At 53.5% G+C, this 24,286-nt stretch overlaps 11 protein-coding genes across 11 annotated transcripts; 6 read left to right on the top strand and 5 right to left on the bottom strand.

Moving 5' to 3' along the window:
- Positions 1–27: 27 nt before the first annotated feature.
- On the bottom strand, positions 28–993 carry Malapachy_2966 (pyruvate dehydrogenase x component; the record flags this gene model as incomplete). Its single annotated transcript, XM_018137448.1, has 2 exons — positions 28–225; positions 265–993. The coding sequence occupies 2 exons, from the start codon at positions 991–993 to the stop codon at positions 28–30; spliced, it is 927 nt and encodes a 308-aa protein (XP_017993963.1).
- A 211-nt stretch (positions 994–1,204) lies between these two features.
- Positions 1,205–2,791, bottom strand: Malapachy_2960 (diphthamide synthesis protein; the record flags this gene model as incomplete). The annotated part of the gene is made up of 3 exons (XM_018137443.1): positions 1,205–2,346; positions 2,373–2,494; positions 2,526–2,791. 3 exons carry the CDS (start codon positions 2,789–2,791, stop codon positions 1,205–1,207), a joined length of 1,530 nt encoding a protein of 509 aa, XP_017993965.1.
- A 75-nt stretch (positions 2,792–2,866) lies between these two features.
- Malapachy_3002 (hypothetical protein) lies at positions 2,867–3,754 on the top strand (the record flags this gene model as incomplete). The annotated part of the gene is made up of 2 exons (XM_018137483.1): positions 2,867–3,085; positions 3,113–3,754. The coding sequence occupies 2 exons, from the start codon at positions 2,867–2,869 to the stop codon at positions 3,752–3,754; spliced, it is 861 nt and encodes a 286-aa protein (XP_017994183.1).
- A 31-nt stretch (positions 3,755–3,785) lies between these two features.
- Positions 3,786–4,544, bottom strand: Malapachy_2955 (coq7 protein; the record flags this gene model as incomplete). The annotated part of the gene is made up of 2 exons (XM_018137438.1): positions 3,786–4,032; positions 4,063–4,544. 2 exons carry the CDS (start codon positions 4,542–4,544, stop codon positions 3,786–3,788), a joined length of 729 nt encoding a protein of 242 aa, XP_017993918.1.
- Positions 4,545–5,062: 518 nt separating this feature from the next.
- Malapachy_2993 (carboxypeptidase 2) lies at positions 5,063–6,724 on the top strand (the record flags this gene model as incomplete). Its single annotated transcript, XM_018137474.1, has 1 exon — positions 5,063–6,724. The coding sequence occupies one exon, from the start codon at positions 5,063–5,065 to the stop codon at positions 6,722–6,724; it is 1,662 nt and encodes a 553-aa protein (XP_017994153.1).
- A 503-nt stretch (positions 6,725–7,227) lies between these two features.
- Positions 7,228–8,883, top strand: Malapachy_2994 (carboxypeptidase 2; the record flags this gene model as incomplete). The annotated part of the gene is made up of 1 exon (XM_018137475.1): positions 7,228–8,883. The coding sequence occupies one exon, from the start codon at positions 7,228–7,230 to the stop codon at positions 8,881–8,883; it is 1,656 nt and encodes a 551-aa protein (XP_017994148.1).
- Positions 8,884–11,575: 2,692 nt separating this feature from the next.
- Positions 11,576–12,545, top strand: Malapachy_2973 (yhm2-protein of the mitochondrial carrier family; the record flags this gene model as incomplete). Its single annotated transcript, XM_018137455.1, has 3 exons — positions 11,576–11,782; positions 11,820–12,452; positions 12,489–12,545. 3 exons carry the CDS (start codon positions 11,576–11,578, stop codon positions 12,543–12,545), a joined length of 897 nt encoding a protein of 298 aa, XP_017994005.1.
- Positions 12,546–12,853: 308 nt separating this feature from the next.
- Positions 12,854–14,757, top strand: Malapachy_2976 (dihydroxyacetone kinase; the record flags this gene model as incomplete). The annotated part of the gene is made up of 2 exons (XM_018137458.1): positions 12,854–12,942; positions 12,999–14,757. The coding sequence occupies 2 exons, from the start codon at positions 12,854–12,856 to the stop codon at positions 14,755–14,757; spliced, it is 1,848 nt and encodes a 615-aa protein (XP_017994010.1).
- Positions 14,758–14,943: 186 nt separating this feature from the next.
- Positions 14,944–18,051, bottom strand: Malapachy_2983 (hypothetical protein; the record flags this gene model as incomplete). Its single annotated transcript, XM_018137465.1, has 1 exon — positions 14,944–18,051. One exon carries the CDS (start codon positions 18,049–18,051, stop codon positions 14,944–14,946), a length of 3,108 nt encoding a protein of 1,035 aa, XP_017994081.1.
- Positions 18,052–18,222: 171 nt separating this feature from the next.
- Malapachy_2954 (protein transport protein) lies at positions 18,223–22,223 on the bottom strand (the record flags this gene model as incomplete). Its single annotated transcript, XM_018137437.1, has 2 exons — positions 18,223–18,554; positions 18,587–22,223. The coding sequence occupies 2 exons, from the start codon at positions 22,221–22,223 to the stop codon at positions 18,223–18,225; spliced, it is 3,969 nt and encodes a 1,322-aa protein (XP_017993919.1).
- Positions 22,224–22,461: 238 nt separating this feature from the next.
- Positions 22,462–24,061, top strand: Malapachy_2924 (tfiih basal transcription factor complex subunit ssl1; the record flags this gene model as incomplete). Its single annotated transcript, XM_018137408.1, has 3 exons — positions 22,462–22,820; positions 22,849–22,953; positions 22,984–24,061. The coding sequence occupies 3 exons, from the start codon at positions 22,462–22,464 to the stop codon at positions 24,059–24,061; spliced, it is 1,542 nt and encodes a 513-aa protein (XP_017993757.1).
- Between the last annotated feature and the right edge of the window lie 225 nt (positions 24,062–24,286).

The raw sequence follows: 24,286 nt of genomic DNA, 5'->3' as shown, positions 1-24,286 counted from the left end.
GCATGCCAAACAAGCGTGAAAAAAAAGTTACAGCAGGTTCTTGTACAGCGACGCAAGCGCATCAGACGCCGTGGGGCGAGCCGATGTAGGTGGCGGCGTGCCCGCTGGCAGGTACGACTTCATCATCTCGTCAAAGTCCACTGCAGGGGTAGGCGCGGGGTGCGGCGCTGTCATCGCAGCCAAACCTTCCAGGATCAATGTGCGCTGCTCGTCACCAGTAAGCGGCTGTGGTATTGTTAGTGCTGTAGTGGTCTTTGTACATACCTTGGCAGCCGGCGGCGGAGCAGCCTTGCCGTCGTCCTTCTTGGCCGACGCGCCAGAGAGGTCTGACATGGTCGTATGATGCGGGCTCGCTGTGCCGTAAGGGCTCTTCGATGTGCCGAGGTACGCCATCACGTCGCCTTTCGTCAGCATACCGTGCAAACCCGTGCCCTTGATCTTCGACTCTGGGTCCTCAATGCCGTTCTCATGGAGCAGCCGGATCACCGATGGCGGCGCTGGCTTGCTGAGGTGCACAGGCGTGTGGACCTTGTCGGCAGAGGCGGTGTCTTTCTTGGGAGCCTCCTTGGGCGCCTCCTTGGGCGCCTCCTTCGGCTCTTCCTTGGGCGCCTCCTTCGGCTCTTCCTTGGGCTTCTTGGACTGGAACTCGGAGGCATCGGGCAAGTTGGAAAGATCATCACCCTCTTCGGCCAACATCGCTATCACTTGGTTCACTGGCACATCCTTCGAACCCGACGGCTGGAAAATCTTGGCCAGAATACCATCGTCTTGCGCTTCCACGTCCATCATGGCCTTGTCGGTCTCAACTTCCACCAGCACATCACCCTGCGAGAACGCTTCACCTTCTTTCACTTTCCACTGGCCTAGGTTGCCGTGCTCCATGGTAGGGCTCATTGCTGGCATGGTAAACTCCTTGATCGCCAAGCACTGCGCCGATGTGCTCATACGCGCCACACGACCCAACACCTGGGATGCGTTCGTCGTACGTGCCATCGAGCGGACTGCCAACATTGTCGCCATGGTCATCATGGTCACTCCGTTAACACCGCTGGGGACGAATGCGATGATGGGGCGAGGTCGGGCCACGTACGTACGCCTAGTAGGTGCCTGACAACATGGAGCCAATCGCATCGCGCGGCTACGCGCATGGTCCACACGCCCTCTTCCTAACACCGAAAAAAAAAAAAAATAAATGTAGGATCCACTATGTGCTCGTCTTTTTCAGGACGCCCAGCGATTGTAACAAGGCGCGGTTGCGTCCACCTTTCTTGACGACGCCCAGACCATGACGTGGCGTCCATGGGCCTAAAGAGGCATTCGCATAGAAGTCCATAGGGTAGTCTGTGCGTTCTGTTTGGTCCGTGTCGTGTCGCGCGCCGGGGAAACGAATCATACCCAGATCCTCCGAGGCATCTGTCCACAATGGGGCGCGGCCCATAGCTGCAGCTGCCTCGTACGGGCTCAGCAGCGGTTTCGGGAACGCAGAGCCCCAATCAATCGATAAACGCGGACAACTGGTTTGGACCAACACCGACAAATGCGGGCCGAACAATTGCGCTTTCTGCGGTGAGAGCTCCGAGAGCAAAATAGGTACTTGGGGTATATTTGCGTCACGCTCACGCAGTGTAGTGCCGAGATACTCGAGGACTTGGGTGCTGCCTTGACGACCCAACGTGCCCAGCACCAAACCCCACGATGCTGCTGCCGTAGCGCCTTGCTGCAATGTCGCTTGCGCTTCGCCAATGGCTTTTTTACGCAGCCGGCGCATCGACGCATGATCATACAATTCACGCTGGAGTCGTTTCGTGTACGGATCATACCGAAAGGCAGGTACGTCCGGATTTGCGATCATAATCGACTCTAGATGGAAACGACCATCACCCACATACAGAACAGCATCAACATCGCTGGGGAGTGTAGGCGAAGTACACCCTAGAATTTCGCCTGGGCTTAGTGGCTTGATTTGTGGGACTGTGATGGTGTAAGCACCTGATGCTGAAGCTGGAAGCGCTTGAGTTTCGCTGGCTTCGTTCGACGCCGCAATGGCCAGTCGAGTCTCGTCCCCCCTGTCGGTGGTCAGCGACTCGCGGATCGCCTGGATGGCAGCCACAAACTGAATTGTGCCGACCAAGGCCAAGTGTGTAGGTTTGGGTGTGTCGTCAGGGGCTACTTCAACCTCAACCGCGGCGTTTGCACTGCGGTGGTCCGGTGCTGTCAATACCGATCGTTGGAATAGCCCTTGGATGCTGGGCAAATTCAAACGTATGGTATTGATCAAATGCTCGGTATCCACATGGATCTCGACAAACACATACAAGGTACGAATCATGGTTTGGTCGACAGGTACTGTGGTCAGTGCTTTCATCACGTACCAAGGCAGCTGTGGCCGTAATGAACTAGCATATCACAGCCTAGCGCCATGGCCGTATAGTCATCGACGCAGCATGCGCCGTATGTCACATCGCCCATAATCACCGAGGTAGCACCTGTAAATCTGTACTGTAAGCCAAAGGAAAAGAACGTACCGTTCCAGGATGTCTGCAATGGCTGTGGCCCACATTGTTAGGCCTTCCGGCATTTGCAGTGCGACACAGGTGGCGCCATACTTGCGCACCTGATGCACTGTCTTGTGGATTTCAAAATTGTAGTTGCTCGGTAGCAAGCTATCGATAGCCGCATTCAGCAGCGGGTCTTCCAGCACCTCGGCAGGAATCCCACCGCTCACCGCCGTTGCTGACGCTGCCTCAGCGCGTGTGAAGCGCCGCTTAGGATTCGCAGCGTCGTTGTTCATCGACGTGTGGAGGAAGTGTCAAGAGGATTTTTCCCCTGTCTTTTAGTGTGGCCTCCGACGCTCCATCCCTGCAACATGCCCGAACTCGACTCGATGCTGGCATTTGTGGCGGGTCAGGGCGACAGCATGCCGCCTTCTGACGCGCATATTCATATTTCTGATACGATGGATGCCTCTGGCCAATTTGTGCTTTTGCATTATGCATTGACGGCGCTGCAACGCGGTGCTTCGGTGGTATGGCTATGTGCCAGCGCTAACGGTCTCACACACTTGGCGCATATTGCGCGCAAAGCTGTACGTTTTCTATATTCTGACCGGCAGGGTGTGAACCTTTCTTCTTCACACAAATTTTCGTATCTGGATGCCCATGCCTACATGAACGAGCCTTCCTTCCTTCCTGCATTGCTCTCACAGCTGCGCCGGGCCATTCCCGAGACGGGCATCGCGCACGAGATTGCTCAGACACTTGTTATCGTTGATGATTTGTCTGTCCTTCAATGGTGTATTCCTGGGTCTGTGGCAGAATCCCACTCGCACATAGTCCAATGGCTTCGTGCACTGCGTCAAACATGTGGCCTTCGTTCCGCTGCCCTGGCTACACTCCAACACTCTGATGCATGCGCTGTCGTGAGCCCCAATGGAACTCTAGACCAAGGAGATGAACGTCTCTTCAGATACCTTCTTCAAACTGCCGATCTATGGGTCGCCATCAATGAGTTGCCTAGCGGGCGGGCAGCTGACTGTGATGGTGAGGTGGCTGTCCACGCGCTGGCACGACCTTCTATCGCTACCACTTGCATGGCCGAGGCGCCATCACCTCTTACCTCGTTTGTGCTCGATAGGTACATGCCATCGTCCGAAAAGTGCCTCTATCGCATTCTACCTGAAGGCACGGGTCCTAAGCAAGACAATGGCACACGTCTCATCGCACGAGTTTGGTCACGAGGTGGTGGATTGGTGTGAAGTTCATATATATATATATATATATTTCCCTTTAAACGCGTTTTGCAATTTCAATAGCACCCTTGCACCCATACTCGACCACAGCGGACAACAATGCGTGGGCAGGTGCCTGTTGCGAGTCATGCTCAACAGCTGTATCCAAATGCTCCAATTCGTCATCACGAAATTCAATAAGTACATCGCGGAGGAGCGCAATGGATTCCTTGATCTCCTCAGCCTCCTTACCCGTATATTGTTGCGCCAGTTTCTCGCCGATCTGCTTCAAATGCAATAGTTGGCTGACGTTAGTTAGCTATACGCATACGTACTCATCATAGTGCTCTCCGATCACCGTTTCTACGGCCTCCGTACAAGCCATAGCACTCTTTTCACCCAGCACTGCTGTCACGCCACCCAGTACACGACCCGCTAGAGACCACAGGGGCACGAGCGCGGAAGGACGCGTTTTGTATTCATCCAGCATATTGGACGTGGCCAGCAGGTGCTTGCGCTCATTGTCCCACATATCTAGGATCAATTCTTTTGTCGCTTTCTTTCCTTGAAACCCAAACACATCTGCTTGTGCTTCATAGATTGTATTCGCTGCAATTTCCCCAGCATGATCGACTCGGATCATAGAGGAGACGGCATACCGGTCGGCTGGTTCTAACGCGGCCAAAAAACGCGTGGCCTTCGCAAGACGATCCGCACGGCTGCCTGCAGCCTCCTTGGTAAAAGCATCGGAGGCAAGTTTCCCTGTACTGTACGCTCTTGTTCCTAACCGCGTCAGCAGGCTGCGAGACCACAACATCTGATAGGATGGCATCGTGGCGCAGAGACAGTGTGGAACCTCCACTTCCAGGTGATTGCGTTGGGGGAGAGACCGCACGACCTATCGCTTCGACCCTCTATGATGCATTTCTTTTGCTCACTGCCGTGCGAGGCTATAAAATATTCTATGACATGTAGGTAGACAGCAGGACAATCTATCTGTTGTGTCTCTTCACAATCTTACGTTACGTGGGGTGTCCTATTTTCATCTTCCTACTGTCCGTGACCCTGCATATTGCCCTTTGACACTACATAGCGGCCAAAGCGTACATACTTCCCTTTTTGGACGAACAAAAAAACCATACGATATGGTGGCTTCCCATTGTTCACGATCAGATTAGCTAATCTTCATTTATTTTTCATAGCAAGTTGGACAGATGCAGTGCATGTGATATACATATACTCATGCCGGGGTAAATAGGAGGTCTTATCAAGGTGAACCAAAAATATAAAAGGCCGTATGGGGATGGTTGTAGGTCAGCTCTCCCTCTTTTAGCAATGTGGCTCCAGTCTACTGTGGTTCTAGCGAGCTGCGCTGCCCTTGTGTCGGCAGGATTTGTGAAACCGCCTACGGACCTCAAGAACGTGAGCAGTTATGCTGGTACAAATGTTAGGTACAAGGAAGTGCCTTCCGGTATTTGCGAAACCACCGAGGGGGTAAAGAGCTATTCTGGATACGTTGATACGGGAGATAATGACCACATGTTCTTTTGGTTCTTTGAATCGCACAAAGACCCTAAGAACGCCCCTCTTTCCGTTTGGTTCAACGGCGGTCCTGGATCGTCGTCGATGATCGGTCTGTTCCAAGAAGTGGGTCCTTGCCGCATGTACCCCAATGGCACCTTGTACAAAAATGAATATGCTTGGAACAAAGACTCGAATCTTTTGGTGATTGATCAGCCTGTAACGACTGGTTTTTCCTACAAGGACCTCGCCAACGTCATTTATGATTCAAAAAATCTTACTATGAAAAAAGTTGATGGTGATGAGTGCCCTTCGAATCTCGGTGAGCATGAAACATGTATGACGCTCTCCATGCCTTCAGCGAAGAGTGTGCCTTCTTCTACTTCAGGTGCCGCTCCTACAGTTTGGAAAATCCTCCAAGGGTTTTTTGGTGCTTTCCCTGACTATGCGAACACCACACTTCACTTGCGTACCGAGTCATACGGTGGACATTATGCACCTGTGTTCGGATCGTATATCCTGGACCAGGATGCGAAGGAGATTTCTAATGCGATCAAGCTGAATCTCACGTCGGTTGTTATTGGGAATGGCTGGATTGATCCTAAAATTCAATATGCGTCGTACTACAACTTCACTGTTTCGCCAGGAAACACGTACGACTACAAGCCATACAATGAAAGTACATCTACTCTTCTATTCAACAGCATGTATGGTAAAGGCAACTGTACAACTCTTGTTGATAAGTGTGAGAAAGAGAACACTGATTCCGCTTGTCGCAAAGCGGAGAAATTTTGCGCTGCTAACGTGGAAGAAGTTTGGGATACATTGAATCGTGATTACTACGATGTGCGAGAGCTTTTGCCTGATCCTTTCCCATACGAACGCTACGTTAAATACCTGAATGAACCTCATGTACTGGAGGCCATTGGCGCATACCAGAGCTATTTGGAGGGCTCGGATTTGATTTCTAATACATTTTGGGATGCTGGTGACTGGGGTCGGTCTACCATGCCATATATCAGCCACCTTCTGGAAAGCAAAGTGCCTGTGATTATGCATGCCGGCGACTCGGACTACATTTGCAATTGGATTGGCAATGAGGTCATTGCTAACAAAGTAGGTGGATCAGACTTTGTGAGGGCCGGCTATGTGAATATGGAGGTGGATGGCGTTGATACGCCAGGTCAAGTGAAGCAGGCTGGCTCGTTTGCGTATGCCCGTGTGTATTACAGTGGCCATGAAGTGCCGTGGTACCAGCCTGAAGCTGCGTATGCTATTCATCACCGCGCTTTGAATGGTATGGATATTGCTACGGGTAAGACGAAAGTGAGTGAAGACTATGCGACGAAGGGAACGCCTACAAGCACCTTCCGTGAAGGTAATGCCACCATGCAGTACCACGTGCTGCCTTCTGGCACCATCTATGACTACGAAAAGCATGCTCCTGTCTCCTCACAGGGAAAGCAAGCTCGTTAGTTTTTTCATCATATCACATAATTTGTGCTTTGTTGCTGCATTCGTAGTACCATCTAAGTACCCTGTCGTACACTCATACTATCAAGTTAATTTTTTACAGCTCTACGAAGGTCCCTCGCATTGAGACACTTTCCTTTCCTATTGTTATCTAGACTTACGGTCACAACGCGCCACGTTTCCCTATCCCTGGGCTATATCAACGCAAGCACCTTTCGGGACCTATATCTGGTACCGATCGAAGCAGGGTAACCGAACTAATGACACACTTCCCATTTCGGTTAGGTGTCAGAGTTTATGGCGCTGGTCGATTGGTTTTGCTCCGCAGTTTGACACACATTAGTCATCTTAATTTACCACCGGAAAGGTTGCTGCTGATTGCTAGGTTCACTGGGTGAGGTGATAAATGTTCATCACCGCGCAGCACATCTCGTGACTAAGAGCCCTTCTAAAAGGTATTTGAGCCCAGCAGATAAGGTAGTTGTTGAAACTGCCCCCTCTTCAATATGTTGTTATACTCCATTGTAGCACTGGCTACTAGCATTACTGCTGTGTCAGCGCAATTCGTAAAGCCACCTACTGACTTGAAGAAAGTGTCTGGTCATGCGGGTACCACTGTCCGTTATAAGGAAGTGCCTGCTGGTATCTGTGAAACAACGGAAGGGGTGAAGAGCTACTCTGGCTATGTCGATACAGAAAAAGATGAACATATTTTCTTCTGGTACTTTGAGTCACGCAAGGATCCCAAGAATGCTCCTCTTACTGTTTGGTTTAATGGTGGGCCCGGCTCTTCTTCCATGATTGGCTTGTTCCAAGAAGTGGGTCCTTGTGGCATATATCCGAATGGGACCTTGTATAACAATGAATATGCCTGGAATTCGGAGTCTAACCTGCTCATTGTTGATCAACCTGTCACTACTGGATTCTCGTACTCGGAAGTTGGGCCTGTTATCATGGATACTAGGGGTATTGTTGTAAAGGAACTTGAGGATAACAAGTGTCCTGACGATACTCATTTCTTCGAAACGTGTGCGACATTGTCGTTGCCTAGCAAGACAAAGGCACCGAAGTCCACCAGCCAAGCTGCGCCGGCGATGTGGAAAACCGTTCAAGGCTTTTTGGGTGCGTTCCCCGAACTTGAGAACGCCCCTATCACTATTGCTACGGAGTCATACGGTGGTCATTATGCCCCTACCTTTGCAACCTACTTCTTGGAACAAAATGATAAGAATGTGGAAGGCGCTATTCTTCTGAACTTGAAGTCTGTTATGATTGGCAATGGTTGGTATGACCCAAAGGTTCAGTACATGGCTTTCTACAACTTTACTGTGAGCCCCGGAAATACCTATGACCTCAAACCCTTTAGCAAGGAGAAGGGTGAAGATCTCTACACGCAAGTCTTTGGACATGGCATGTGTCTTGATCTAATTGAGGACTGTTATCGTACCAACAGCGCCAGTGTCTGTCGCAAGGCTGATGGCTTTTGTGCTTCATCTGTGGAGCAGTTCTTGACTCGCCACGCCCACCGCGATGAGTATGACATCCGCCAGGTTGACCCTGATCGCTTCCCTTACTCGAGGTATGCGTCGTATCTAAATGAGGCGCATGTCCTGAAAGCCATCGGTGCCTTCCAGAACTACACGGAATCGTCTGATCTTATCTGGAAGTCATTCTCAAAGACTGGTGATGATGCTCGTCGTCGTGGCTCCATTTCCAAGCTGAGGGAACTAGTTAAGCGTGGCATTACTGTGACGCTTTATGCTGGTGATGCGGACTACAATTGTAACTGGCTGGGTGGTGAGATTGTGGCTGAAAAAGTTGGTGGAGCGAGCTTCTCGAAGGCCGGCTACCAGAACATAACGTCAAAGAACAAAGATGTACCTGGTCAAGTGAAGCAGCACGGTCGCTTTAGCTTTGCTCGTATTTACTACAGTGGCCATGAGGTTCCCTTCTACCAGCCTATTGCGGCTTCAGAGCTCCACCACCGTACTGTTCATGGGCTGGACTTGGCTACTGGTCAAGAAGCTGTCTCTGATGGTTACGTGACAAAGGGCTCTCCGAAGAGTGAATTCCGCGAGGGCGGTGATACGGTGCAGCACCATATTGCGAAGACCGGCTCTCTCTACGACTTTAAGAAGCACATCCCTGTCAAGCCGAACTAAAGCTATTCTTCAACATCATCGTTTATTGCTATATATATATCGTATATATGTTGACTCTTGAAACGTACACATATTTATGATATCATGACATAAAGTGAGACCAGCGAACTTGCAGCACCAAGTTGAGTTTTACGACAATCTTATATGTTTCCTTGATGCTGCCCTGCATTTGTACAACCGTCAGGCAGACATAATAGTAATCGTGATTTAAGCCTGCGCTTTGGAGATTAATTCGTCAATTCCTGGAAGCTTTGATTGACTTGAGCGAATGTTAGATGCAATGGGCGGCAGGGTACCCATGCTTTCAGTTGATACAGGGTGTTTCCTGTTTGCATAGATGTGGTGATAGGAAGATGCAGGCGAATAAGACGATGAAGAATTATGTGCCTCAAAAGCACGCGAAAAAAATGATGGCCGGTGTTCAACACGCCGGCGAGCATATTCGCTTGCATAGGGATGGTGATGATGACGATATAATGGCCATGGTCGTCGTTTCTCTGCCACTCGACCCGTCCAAGGGAGGGGATGTGCACTGTACTCCTGAGGATAGTATGGTTTGGAGACAACAGTTTCATTCGTATTGTTTGGCGAATACACTGTTGATTCAATGTAGGGAGCCTTCCTCGAAGCCGGCATATCCGAGTATACTGAGTTTGTGGTCTTCTCTGATTCTTGTGGCGCCGATTCCATAGCTGTAAGAGAAGGCGGGTGGTAGCGTGGGATAGGTACCTGTTGAGGTGTTGGCGTGGTTCGTTGCGAGTTGTTCATGCTGGCCCGTTTTCTTTGCTTCTGCCGCTTGTTCTGGAAGAAAACCTGGACCTTTCTAGGTGAGAGACCCAGCTTGGCTGCCACGGCCTCTCGGACTTGAGTAGACGGAAAACACGTCTGCTGGAGTAGTTCGTGAAGAACACGGCTCTGTTCCAAAGTAAGCAGTGTCCTAGCACGCTTCCCTGTGCCTTTTCCCTTGACTTGGTTCTTTTTGGCGGGTCCTTTCTTCTCAGTTGCTTCATCATTGTCTTTTTCTGCCTCCTGAGTATTTTCCGAAGACGCCTCCGATGCAACAGAAGCAGCGTAGTCATGGGCATCCTTACTGTCGGGCGAATATAAAACATCATTTATCTCTGATGAGCCCGCAGAGGTATTTGCCTCGGCTGTTTCATGTCGCATGGTGACAAGAGAAAAAGCGCAAATTAAGCGGGTTTATAAAGGTAGTGTAGAAAACAAGGGGAGATGAATGAATTTGTCAAAGAGGTATTAGTCAATTATACTTTCGACAACTATCACACTGTTTGTCCCAGTTTTTCCCAGTTTTGTGACGTAACTAGTTTAAATTCTGCAGGTCGTAATTCGGACATAACACAGCAACCAATCATCAGCTGTATATCGAATGCAATCTTCACCAGAACTACAATAGCGTAATATTCTATAGTTCCTACACACAGCCACCAATCCAGGGTTTAATTTGTGAAAGAGACGTGATTTTAAACGAATAAAATTACCCCCCGCTGTTTTCCCGTGTTCAGTTAGGCCCGTGCGTTACATAATTGTTCAACTGAGCCCTTGGTTTTACGGACGATGCGTCGTGGGCCTGGCCTGGTGGCCTTTGATAGGAAGGCCGCATCTGACGATTATTTCGCGTCGTTATCGCAAGAATGGAATGGAGCCAAGCTTGTCGAACTTAAGGAGCAAATTGATCAATTTGCTACTGCCCTGAGGACTTTTGCCGTAGCGCATCGCCAAGATATTCGAAGAGATCCTGTCTTCCGACATGCTTTCCAGCGGATGTGCGCCAGCCTTTGGGTAGATCCCTTGGCTGGTCATCCAACGACCACGGGTAAGGGTGGGAGACTGGGAAAAGTTGCCAATATTTGGAACGAGCTCATTGGGTTTGGTGACTGGCAATATGAACTTGGTGTCCAAATCGTGGATGTTTGTATTAGTACTCGGTCCCAGAATGGGGGCATTATTGCTATGGATGACCTGATTGAAGGCGTTATACGTTTACGGCGTGGGAGGTTTGCATCAATATCAGCCCCAGATACGTCAGAAACTCGGATTACCGCCCAAGATATTGAGAGAAGTATACAAGCACTTGGTCCATTAGGTTGTGGATATGAAGTATTCACATTAGGTGGTACCCAATTGGTCCGCCATATCCCTCGATCGTTGAGTACAGAAACCCTTCGCATACTAGAACTGTTCAGTGACAGTCAAAAGTTGGAGACCGACGTCCAGAATATTACGTATGCTACACCCTCCTCAGTCTCGCATGCTTTAGGTGGCACGGATTTGTCTTCTGAGACCCAAGCCGCGCGAGTCCTTGACGACATGTTGTTGAACGATGGCACCCTATGGCTTGATATTATTCCTTCTGACCTATCCTATATACCCGAGCAAAAACGCAGGCGCTATTATTCCCTCTCCCTTGCCGAAAAGGCACTGCGAACCCCAGCGCCTGTCCTAGATTCGCGAATTACCTAGTGTAGTACAGCCAATAAATTCTTTCTTCTTGCGATCGAATCAGGGGCGTAGAGCATGGGGTGGCGAGCTTGTTGTATACACGTGCTATTTGTGGGACTAGTTGTTGAGGGCGTTATGCTAATATCTGATTGGTCCGATAGTGAATGTCGGAATTTGAATGTACCGAAGCCAGCGTCTCCGAGATACAGGTTGACGATACACTCCCCTCATCATGGCGCCAGCTCAGGGTGGTTTTTCTTGGTCGAACATCGCCGTTGGCGCTGTTATGAACATGTTTGAGGTGACCACTCTTGGTCAGCCTTTTGAGGTTATCAAGACGCAAATGGCTTCGAACCGTACGCAAACCATGGGCCAGGCTCTAAAGACGGTTTGGAGCCGTGGTGGTGTGCTCGGTTTTTATCAAGGCCTAATCCCGTGGGTACGTATTCTTTTTGGATCTTTTCTTACATGTGAAGGCATGGATTGAGGCCTCTACCAAGGGCTCTGTCTTGATGTTCACGTCCTCCGAGGTCCAGCACGTGGCCAAGTCGTTTGGTATGGGCCCTGGTGCGGCTGGTCTCTTGGGTGGTATGACTGGCGGTATCGTGCAGGCTTATGCAACAATGGGCTTCTGCACATGCATGAAGACCGCTGAAATCACTCGTAGCAAGCAGGCTGGTGCGGGTATTAAGCCCCCATCGACTTGGCAGGTGTTTGCGGACATTTATCGCCGTGAGGGTATCCGTGGTATCAACAAGGGTGTGAACGCTGTGGCAGTCCGCCAGATGACCAACTGGGGTAGTCGTATGGGCTTCGCTCGCCTTGCTGAATCGCCTGTGCGTAAACTGAGTGGTAAGAATGAGTCGGAGAAGTTGAGTGCTATGGAACGTATTCTCTGCTCTACCATCGGTGGTGCTTTGTCTACATGGAACCAGCCCATTGAGGTGATTCGTGTTGAAATGCAATCCATGTCGAAGGCTGCAAGCCAGCACCACCTGGCTGAGAAGCCCTCGATTCTTGGTACTCTGAAGTATATTTACAAAGAGAACGGTATTCGCGGCCTCTACCGCGGTGTGAGCCCGCGTATTGGCTTGGGTGTCTGGCAAACGGTATGTACATGAAGCAAAGACACTAACTCTGCCTAGGTTTGCATGGTGTCCTTCGCTGACACACTGCGTGAGTGGATGCACATTGGCAAGTAAAATGGCTCGTCTACGTTCTGTGCATGGGTGCAGAAGTATGTGTGTGTGAATCTATGCCTATCTATATATGCATGCCAATAGGTTCAGTTTCAAATTGTGCTCCTTGTCATGTGGTCGATCGCTTACACATCGTAGTAGGGTCTTAGCACCCAGCGGCCCAGCGTCGTTGCCATCAGCCTCTCGTACGCGAGCGATGTCCGTCTGCTGACATAATGGTCCCGTGTAATCACGTGGAGTGGTACGTCAGGTACGTCGGGGCGGGGTGAACCGTAGCGGGGCTCGGGTCTACACTCTTATTTTCCTCCAACATGTCTATCAAACATATCTTTGATGATGCGAATGGCCTCGTAGAGAAAGGTCTCTACGGTGTAGCTGCTACGAACCCTGCTCTTCGAGTGTATGTACTGAAATCGAGGACGAAACTAACTTGTCTCCAGGTATGCCCCTCACAAGGGAGAGAGATGCTTCGCACGATCGCAGCAAGGTGGCAATTTTGGCTGGTGGTGGTGCCGGTCATGAGCCGACCTTTGGCGGTATGACGGGCCGTGGTATGCTTTCTGTGGCTGTTTCGGGCGATGTTTTCGCATCGCCTAGCGCTGCGCAGATTTGCAGTGGTGTTGACTTGGCCCCAACCGACAAGGGTATCATTGTGGTGGTGCTCAACTACACGGGTGACTGCTTGAACTTTGGTCTTGCCTCGGAGAAGGCTCGCTCGGCTTTCGCGTCCGAGGGTAAAGGCAAAGAAGTCGAGATGGTCATTGTCGGTGACGATGTCTCCGTGGGCCGTAGCAAGGGTGGTCTTGTCGGCCGTCGTGGTCTGGCTGGTACGCCGTTTGTCGTCAAGGCCCTGGGTGCTGGATCGGAGAACGGTATGGACGTCAAGTCTCTCGCCAAGCTTGGCCGTACTATGGTGAGCAACCTTGTGACTGTCGGCTCGTCGCTCGACCACTGCCACGTCCCTGGCCGCAGCACGGACGACGAGGAGCGTGGTGCGCTGGGTCCCAAGGCCGTGGAGATCGGTATGGGTATTCACAATGAGCCTGGTGTCAAGCACATCGAGGAGAAGCCCTCGGCGGATGACCTGATCAAGGAGATGCTGTCGCTCTTGCTTAAGGAAGACGACCCTGAACGCTCGTTTGTCAAATTTGAGAAGGACGACGACCCAGTGCTGATTATTAACAACCTGGGTGGTATGAGTGTGCTGGAGCTTACAGCTGTCACATCCGTTGTCAAGGAGCAGCTGGCTCGTGACTGGAACCTCAAGCCGGTGCGCGTGTACTGCAGCACCTACACGACCTCGCTGAACGCTCCAGGCTTTGGTATTACGCTTCTGAACCACAAGCGCGTCTCGAAGGAGGCGGGTGTCGATGTGCTGGAGCTTATTGATGCTCCTACTGATGCGCCTGGCTGGGCGGGTGTCGTCCAAGGCTGGAGCGACAAGCCCGTGCTTCTTTCGAACGACGAGCAGCTGAAGGAAAGTGAGAAGCTCGTCAACTCGAAGCGTGAATCCGGCCACGCTGTGAGTGGCAGTCAGTCGGGTGGTAAGACCGCCACGTCGGGTCCGAAGAATGGCGACGAGTCCAAGACCAAGAAAGTGGTTGAGAGTCTGTGCCAGGCTGTGATTGATGTCGAGCCGACGCTCACCAAGTACGACACCGTGGTGGGTGACGGTGACGCGGGTGAAACGCTGCGTCACGCCGCTGAGGCCATCCAGAAGGCACTGAAAGACGGCAAGGTGAAGACTGACTATGCTACAGCGACCGTGCTGAGCATTACCGAAGTGCTTGAGTCGGTGATGGGTGGTACCTCGGGTGCCATCTACCAGATCTACCTTACTGGTCTTGTGCAGGGTCTGCTTAAGAGCGGTGAAAAGACCAGCGATGCTGCCAACGCGAAGCACTGGGGTGAAGCGGCTGTGCATGCGCTGGAGAGCCTGGGTAAGTACACCCCAGCTCGCCCTGGTGATCGCACGCTGGTGGATGCCTTGGATCCGTTCTGCCGTACGCTGCTCAAGGCAACCGAGGGCGGCAAGGGCGACAAGGAGGCGCTCGAGGAGGCCGTGAAGGCCGCCAAGGAGGGTGCCGAGCACACTCGTGAGCTGACTGCGCGTCTGGGTCGTGCTACGTACGTCGGTGAGACCTCGGAGAAGGTCCCTGACCCTGGTGCGTGGGGTGTGTGGGCCCTTGTAGAGGGTATCCTCAAGGCGCTTTAAATGTGGCTACGATACATGTGTAGCACCGACGTCGTATCTTATATATGTACCAATACGCCGTCTGTGCCAAGGCCCTCCATGCCCTCGTTGCCTATGTAACGTACGTACATTTTATAGTCTCGTATCTCTGTGAATGTCATTTCTGCCTACCGTGGCGGAAGAAATACATACAACCCATTCATTCTACTACAAGAGCCAATCAGTGTCATCATTGTCCTGATGTTCGTCTGTAAAGGGCTTGCCCACTTGTTGTACACTCCATGCGCAAACAGGGCATGTCCCTGCCACGATGGTATTCATTTCATTGCGCACCGCATCCAGCTGCGCATACGTATCAGACGTAGCGGGTCTCGATGTTACCTCTGTAGCCGACTGTGTTTCCTTCATAACAGGCGCTTGCTGCATCCATACACGTCGCGAAGTATCGACACTCGCATGCCAGCTCGCCGTAATGGCATCGACAATGGCCTGGGGGCGTACATGCTCGCGCATACGCTCCAACGACGCACCCAACGGCAGCTTCGATGCCGTAGTAGACTTGGTAGGCGTAGACTGTGTTTGTGCTTCTTGGCGCTGCGACGTAAGCGTACCCAGTTCATCTTGCAACTGCAGTAAGCGACGTAAACGTCGTGGCGGCAGGTGCTGTGTGACTTTGGTAGTGAGGCAATCGGCATGAAAGCCATGTCGGCATCCAAACACGTACATCGAGCGCTGAAGAAGAGGTGTACTGCATTCCATGCAGGGCTGCTCGGTATCAATATCAATAGCACGTTTCGATAGCTGCTGAATATCCGCCTGTATACTCGCAGCTGTAGCTGTGGTATTGTCCATTTTCTCTTTCAACGTGTCGATCTTGGCCACATACTCTTCGAGTGTCGCACAGATTTCCGCTTTAAAGTCGTCAATCACAGTAAAGTCTGGGAAGAGCGGAAGAATATCCTCAACAGTCAGCAAATCGGTTCGCCGCAAGAATTGCATCGCTTCATGCATATGTGGCTTGGCCTGAATTGCATGCTGCGCACATTGGAGCCACAATTCCCGACGTAGTGCTTCGTCCTGTGTCACCAAGTCGGCACACGCACACGCTAAATCCACATCGTTCGCCTCGAGGGCTAGATGTACAGCTAGCTCAAATTGCTCCATTCGCGCATAGAGTCGTACACAGGCTTCTTGGCACTGTGCCTGTACGCACGTCCGAAGCGCCAGGGACAGATCGAGGGCCTCTGGCGAGGCCCTCTCGACAAAGGTGAGCAGCGCAGCGCGATCATTCGGTCGCTCCACCAAACGCGTCAAACGCATGGCATGTGCTGTGCGATCCATAGAGCCACACTCGTCAATGGTATAGCGCAAGTACTCTAACGCGTAATCGGGCTCTTTCGGCAAAGGCCGGTGTTGCAAAAGCGCGGGAAGGAGGCGGGCTACGTCTAACGACGTACATCGCTTCCAATACGTAACGGTAGCTTGGGGCGCGTGGCGCATCAGCACGGCAGCAAATTCGTAGTAGAGGTCTGGATCGGATTGTGCACTCAGCGCTTCCAAGGCCCGTTCCCACTTCCCTGCCTGGATCCACCGCTCGACCACTTGCTGCGTATTCCGCTGCGTCTGCGCAAAAGTCGTCCATAAATCCATACGGCCCTGTCGTGCCAGCAGAGCATATGTCGTTGACGGATCTAGTGCCGAAGCGTACGTCTGCAAAACATGTGTAGCTTCCGCATGCAGCGCATTGTACGTCGCGGAAGTGGTATCTTCAGCATCCATGGCACGCAAGTACAGTTCAAGAAGCCATGTAGCCAGCATGAGTCGCGAGACGTTGGCAGTCACCGGTGTATCGTCCAAACGTTTCAGCACGTACGTACGCAGCGCTTCCCATGCTTGTGCTTCAATGAGCGAGACTGTGACCTGCTCAAAGGACGGGGCATGTGCCTTCAAGAAGCACGTCACAGCTGCCATAGCATCGCCTTTGGCCAGGTATGCCTGACCTTGCGCCGCGTAGACATGGGCACGACTAGGCTCATCGTGGCAAAATGCCAGCGCAGCCTCGTATTCATGCTGTGTAAGGAGCCATTGCCATGTATGCCGTGATTCCTTTTCAACCACCAGTTCAAAGAGACTTTGAGACGTATACAGCCAACAAGTGCCTGTAGCAGGGTCCATTGCTACGCCACGTACGCGCTCTTTCGCTTGCAGAGGGAGCGACGTACGATACACCTCCTCATGGGAGAGCGCATCCAAGCATACAAGGGCATCAGAATATACAAGCACAATGTGCAAGGGTGTACGACCCACGTAAAGTGGAGATGTATCTTCGTCTGTAGGGTAGGGCAGTACATCCGCGTGCTCTACGCCATGCGCAGCGTCCATGGTAGCATCGTATACGCCGGTCCCTGTGAGCCAGCTTAGGACGCGTGTAGGCGCGTGAGGTAAATGAGGAGGTGGGATGGCTGTTGCTAGGCTCGCAGGTCCAGGAGGGAGCTCTGTCTTGACATGCGGCAACGCCGTGCCGCGGTACGGAGCAAAAATAGGGTCCCAATGGGGTGCCGACTCTGAAAAAGGCTGCGTGGGTCCCAGAAATTCATAGAGTCGGGTTGCAGTAGCCATAACAATCAAAGTATGTGGGCCCTGGGTCTCCAGTGCTATACCTGTAATAGGATGCGTATCATCAAGGGTAAACAATCGGTAAATGCCTCGCTCCAATGGCGCGTCATGAGCGCCGGCCGACTTGCGCGCCCAGCGGTCTAGTAAGTCGCGACGCGCAGGCGGTGTACTGATGTGCAAATGCACTTCAATCACATCGCCACGAGCTGTGCCAGCTAAGAAGGCTGGCATCGTGGGTAAGGTCGGCGAAGTCGTCCAGGCTACAGCGGTAATCGGTACGCCTTGGAGTCGTGGAAGCAATCGTGCGTGTGGCCACGATGGAGTCCAGTACCATGTATGTGTATCTGTGCATACAAGTATGTGCTGCGCTGATGGATGCGCAAAGATACGTACGTGTTCCAACGTCTGCACACCTGGCACAGTAGCGTCAGCTGCCCGTGTTGGATCGTTGAGGTCTAAGTACAGCAACTGAATGGGCATGCCGTCCGCTGCAGGTTCCATGACAAGGATCAAGACGTTGGACGCGGCGGCCACGCAGCCTAGCGGCGCTGGGCAAGCGTACTGTACTCGCCCTACCTGGAAGAGGGGCGTGGAGGCTGTAGTGGACTGCGTACTGGCCTCCGGCATGCCCATGTCGCCTGATTCGGCAGCTAAGAGCGATGCCGCATGAGGCTGTTCGTAGCCTGAAGCAAGGGACATGCTCTCTCTCTCGTTTCTAGGCGCCACCCAGGATACGATCGGTCGTACGTTCGCGCGTATACGTAGGTACCAACGCACATCGCTCGCTATGCGCTTGTCGCCTCCACGTGACTATGCTCGATGCCGGTTCCACTGGCATGCAGGCCCACTACGCAGCCATTGACTATGTCACTATGTCATCAACTTGGCGATAATAAACTTGACGCCGACCAACGCCGTCGCGACATCGCCTGACGCCATCGTTGCGAGTTGCACGTGCAACTGCTGAGCCTGGGGCTGCTGTCGTGCCCGAATCGCTTGCGCGAGCTGTGTGAGCAGGGGCTGGAGCGATGCATCCACAAGTTGATTGTTCAGCAGGTCCAAGAGGAGCTGCACACGGCGCTCTGCATCGTCCAGAATACGACGAGGCTGTGCATCAATCGACCGCAGACGCTGGAGTTCACTTGTGAGCGTATCCGCGACAGGACGCATCGGTGGCGCAATGTGACTTCGGTCTCCACGCGCTGTCATGTGAGTGGTCAACGAGGGTACGTACGGTACTGGAATCCAGGGCGGTGGCCCGATGGCGCTTGGCCACTTGGCGTCGCGGAACGCGGCGCACCAAAGCCACCGCCAGCCGGAGTGCCGGTGCGTGACGGCGGCTGACCACGCGCACGAGGTGGCTGCGAATGAGCACTTGCCGTGCGTGGTGTCATGGGGGGCGCATTCATACCCGCCGAAGGACCGCGCATGCCAGGGCCCGGGTGCGTAGGCGGAGCGTACGCACCACCAGCAGGACCTGTGCGATGCGGCCGCAAGCTCTGTTGCGGCGTCGCCTGCATACCGCCGTTCGGACGGCCTGGCATGGTCGGGGTTTGAGGGCGCATGTACGCCTGGCCATCAGCACCAAGGCGGCCTGGCCCATTCATCGCATCCGGCTGATACGATGGATGGCCCATGCCCAGGCCGGTCCGAGGCGACGGCGGCGGCGGCATGTGCGACGATGCCGCGCTGCTGGGTCGCGGCGGACCACGTGGCGGCGGCGGCAGGGTGGCGGCTGTCGAGGGCGGCGCACCGCCGCGTGTCGGTGGTCCTGGCGGTGGCGCGGTCGTGGCCTGCTGCGGGAACGGCGACGTGATGGCCGACGCTGTGGCCGGCGGAGCCGCCGGAGCTACCTGGCGCTTAGGCGGGAGCTTGGTCGCTGCAGGGACATCGTTCCATCCGCCTTGGTCACGCTGCACAGGCGGGGCAGCTGGCGGGGGTGGCGGAGGTGCCTGCATAGGCTGCATCGGCTCCGGGATCATAGGCGGGCCCCCAGCCAGAGGCGCGCCCACCATCGGGGGAGGCGGCGCTTGCATAGCTGTCGGCGTACTGTAAGCGCCTTGGTTGTACGCTGGCGCCGCAGGCGATGTGCCATACGACGGCGCATACGGTGAAGGGGCCATAGGCTCGGGCGCCATGCTCGCTGTGGGCGCCGGCATCGGCACCGTAGGTACCGTCGTCGCCTGCGGCGGTGGGGGCGGCGGCGCCATGGCCGAAGTCGTAGCGGTCGGCATGCCGTAGGGAGAGTATCCGTGCGAAGGCACCGCATCGTAGGACGTGGCGCCATACGACGACGTAGTCGGCTGGTTGTACACGGTAGACAACGACGCATAGTCGTAGCCCTGGGCCTGGCTGGCCCGCAGCAGACGATCATGCGCCCACTCGGCGTCGCCGGTGGATGACATGCCTGCCGGGGCATAATCCGCAGGGGTGAGCGCGACAAACTTCAGGGCAATGTCGACCAAGCCCTGCTCGGTCAGCACATTGACGTATTCTAAAATATAGTCATAGAGTGGTGCCAACTTGAATGTGCGGATGGGCATTGTGCCATCTTCGTTGGGCGGAGGGACAGTGAGGTCCTCGTCTGTGTACTGTACAGCATGCTGGAAGACCATGACCTTCTCCATAAAAGTCTGCAGTGCCTCTGCATGCGCCGAGAACGCAGATTCTTCTTGGACGTGAGCACCCGACTGCCGCGCATGCTCTTCCTCCTTCATCTCCTCAATCCACATCGACATGACCTTCTCGAGACGGCCCGCCGCAAGGTAGCACATCACGGCATTCTTGCGGTCCACATACGCTTCGCGCTGCGCACCTTGCTGCAGTTGAGCAAGGTACCGCTCTTCCAAGCGCGTGCCCAGCATCTCCGCCAAGCGCTGGAAATCATCCGGCTTGGCAAAGGTGCAGAGCACAACAAAGATTTCCTGCCATTCTGCCAGATCAGCATACTGCACCACATCGGTCAGGTCTTCCATGACGATGCTCTTCAACAGGCGCAAGTACGGCAATCGCGACGCATGGCGCTTAAAAAATGCACGCTGCGTCTTCACGAGCAAGTCGTCGCCCGCTCGTGTAGCCAATGCCAACGCATCCGCAAAGCGGTCCTGAGACACGAGAAGCGACACAGCACTTTCAAAGTCGCCCAAAATCAGCGCCTGGGTTACCAATCGATCCGGATCCTGCGCTCCGTGAGGATGCAGACGGAACGGCTCAGCAGGCACCGGCGGCGGCGGCAGCTCCGCCGGCACTTGGTCGAAGAATGCCGTCGGATCCGCCGCCGCTTCGCCGTCCACGTCAGCCTCGCCCTTGGTCTCATCTGTGGCAGGGGCCTCCTCTTCCGCAAACTCAGGAAGGCCCAGCGTACCGACCGCTTCCTGGATTTGTGCAGATACTTGCTCTTTGGAAAAGCCTAGCAGCTCGACAAGCTCATCCCGCGACGACGCCTGGAACAACGTCTGCAGCACTTTCCAGTTCGTCACATCCGCAGGCCGCGTAGCAGGGTCCACACTTTGCGCCGCACAGTATGACTCCAACGTCTGTTCATCCAGCGCTGCACTTAGGGCCTGGGCACGAGCAGCAATGTGCGGCTCCGTCCGAATCTCGGTAATATGCACCGTAGTAGAACGTTGACCTGGTGCCGCCTTGGGGACAGTCACCAGTTGCCCACCGAACCCAAACGAAGCCGTAATAGGACGACGAAGCCATTTGGGCGCGACGCTGAGTGGCATACCACCCGAGGCTGCAGGGGGCGCACTGCCGAGGGCCGTGAACAGGTCATCAGCGTTCATGTTCTGTGTGTCCGCAACCATATCCTGTTCCTCTGCTGCATTCGTCGATTGCAAAGACTGCACAATCACATGGCCGTCAAAGCTTGCCGTGGCCAGCAAGTTCGGGTTCCGCGGATTCCATTGCACGTCAAAGGCCCAGTTCGTACGTGGCGGCAACTCGGCCACAATTTCATGGGACTGTGGGTCCCAGCACAATGTGCGGTTGTCCTTACCACACGAAAGCAGCATATTCTCGTCTTGACGACACCATGACAGACCCAAGACGCCAGATTGATGGCCATGTAGTACTGACTCGGGCGCACGCGAGTTACGCAGATCCCATAGCACAATGCCTGGGTTGCTGTCGTCCTCTGTTGCTGTGGCGACACGAGTAGGACTGAGCGGGTGCCATGCCAGCGCACTAATGCTGCGACCGGTACCGCCCGGGCCACCACCCGCTGCCGCGTTGCGCAGCACCGCAATCTCGCGCTTGTGACGCAAATCCCACACTGTCGTGCATCCATTGGTCGAGGCAGTCGCCAGGACATAGGGCACTTGACCGTTCCATGCCAAACTCGAGATCTCATCCAAGTGCTGCGAGCGAGCGCCAGGCGTGTAGGGCTTACCGGGGGACTTGAGATCCCAAACGTAGATCTCTGCGTTGACGGAGCCTGTCGCGATCAAGTTAGGCTGCGGCTGGTTGAAAGACAGACCACGCACAGAGCCCTTGTGCATCGTGTTCCGCAGCACTTGCGACTGAGGCGCTGTCGAGGGGTTTAGCAGCATACCTACATCCCACACGCCCACCTCACCGTTCTCGAGACCGGCTGCCAACAGGCCATGCGGCTTGTCTTTATGCGCAAAGCCCCACCCAAGCCGATTAAAGCGGGCACTGGCATTGACAGAGGCAGCGACACTGGGCGTTAGTGTAGGTGTCGCCTCCTCAGCCGATGTATTCAAGTTCCACAGTTCCAGAATGCTGTCATTGTTAAAGCTTTCATCCAGCGCACCGGCAACAGTACCGGTCGCCAGCATAGGACAGCTTGCATCCGCATTGGCAGGTGCCCATGCGAACGCTGCCGTACGCGGCAAGTATGCCTTCATGCTTCACTGCAAAAATCGAAACGCGAGTGAAGGCCGACGCTTAGGCGTGTCGTGGAGCACAACTCGTTGCGAAGCGCCCGCCCCGAAGAGGGGCCGCCGTGTTGCCCTCTGCCGCCATGTGCTGGCAATGGCACGTGGGTGCCATGTGATGTGCATGGCTCGTCACGGTGCGGCAGCCCAAGTGCGCATCCGATCGATCGTGTGGAGTGTGGCATAGTCCTTGCGGTAGCACACGAGCATGAGTCGGCGCGACGAAGAGTACGTGGATGGGGCCGAATTTGATGACTCGGATGAGCTTGTTGAAGAGCAATCTGACGACTCGGATGAATTCGACGCGCTACCATCCCTACCTACTGCCGCACGACAGACGTTGGCAGAGCGTGTGAGTGCGAAGCGCAAAGCTGCCGACGCTGCAGCCGATGCGCAGGCCAAGGCTACGTCCACGGCACCAAAGCCGAAACGAAGTGCCCTCCAGAAGAATGCCGCTTATAGCTGGGAAGCAGCATATCAACGCTCATGGGATCATGTGCAGGAAGACGAAAGTGGGAATTTAGAGAGCGCTGTGCGACAAATGCTGGAGATTCACAAACGAAAGCGGTATGTTCGTTGTTTTCTTATGCAACAGGAGTATGCGTGATAGCAACCCGGTTCAACGCGGTATTATCCGCCACTTTGTCTTGGTGCTGGATCTAAGTGAAGACATGATGGATCGGGATCTGCGGCCCACACGGTATGCATAGCCAGTGTTGCTCACACTCAGCTTTGATCTTACGTTGCAATTGGCGCGTCAGTTTGTGTCAGATTATTTTGATCAAAACCCAATCGGCCAGCTTGCCATTGTATGCACCCGCAACGGCCTCGGTGAACGCCTGTCTTTGATGGGCGGCAATACATTTGATCACAGCGCAATGCTTGCGAATAAACGGAAGCTTGAACCAAGAGGTGTCCCAAGCATCCAAAATGCGCTCGAAATGGCGCGCAGCTGCTTAACGTATGTGCTTGCCTATTCTGACCCTAGACATTTGCCCAATTCCAATACCCGTGAAATCTTGTTTTTGTCTGCATCGCTAACCAGTGTGGATCCCGGCAACATATACCAAACGGTGGACAAACTTGTACAAGATCGAATCCAAGTGTCTGTGATCTCTTTAGCGGCGGAAATTCATGTGTTAAAGGATTTATGTGCTCGCACAGGCGGTGATTTTAATGTGGTAATGAACGAAGATCACTACAAAGAGCTGCTTCTCAAGCATGTCCCCCCTCGGGTCATCACAGAAGAAACGTCGACGCAAGCATCGGATACCAATGCAGCTGACTTACTAGTGATGGGCTTTCCACGCAGGTTGCCGTTTCACACGCCAGCCACACTATGTGCTTGCCATGGTCGGTTGGTAACACCGTCGAAGGCCAGTGAGAATGACAGCCTTGCTGCGCCAGCTGGGTACCAATGTCCACGGTGTTTATCGAAGGTGTGCCAGGTACCTACGGACTGCCCTACATGTGGAATTACTATTATTATGAGCACACATTTAGCGCGAAGTTACCATCATTTGTTTCCCGTGCAAAACTACGAACCTGTCCCTTGGTCAGCGTATGTATTCATTCTCTTGTCTGTGACTGACTGTTTCAGTGTCTACGATAAATCCCCTGCTGCTTGTTTTGCCTGTGCATGGCAATTTCCTCCCAAGAGTGATGATGACAACACTTCTATGCCGTCCGGCGACTCGACGTTATCGCCTTCTTCACGATATGCTTGCCCCAAGTGTCAGCACCATTTCTGCCTAGAATGTGATGCATTTATCCAGGAGCAGCTTCACTCATGTCCTGGGTGTACGTAGATGTATTATTTATTCATACCCTTGTTATGCCAACCAAGTTGCAACAAAAATGTTCTCACGAACGCTACGTGTGATGCTTCTGCGGCTTGGAGCCCACCGCTGCGAACAAGAGTAGCCAGTGATCGGTCTCCATGCATAATGATTGGCATCTACTATGTGGAGGTGACAAAATATCAAGTAAGGTGACACCGCCCTTTGGGTCTTCCTTGTGCGTTGGGTCGTTTT

This window comes from Malassezia pachydermatis (genome assembly GCF_001278385.1).
Source record: "Malassezia pachydermatis strain CBS 1879 chromosome Unknown scaffold1, whole genome shotgun sequence".
Lineage (NCBI taxonomy): Eukaryota > Fungi > Basidiomycota > Malasseziomycetes > Malasseziales > Malasseziaceae > Malassezia > Malassezia pachydermatis.
This window is presented reverse-complemented; position numbering and strand designations above follow the sequence as displayed.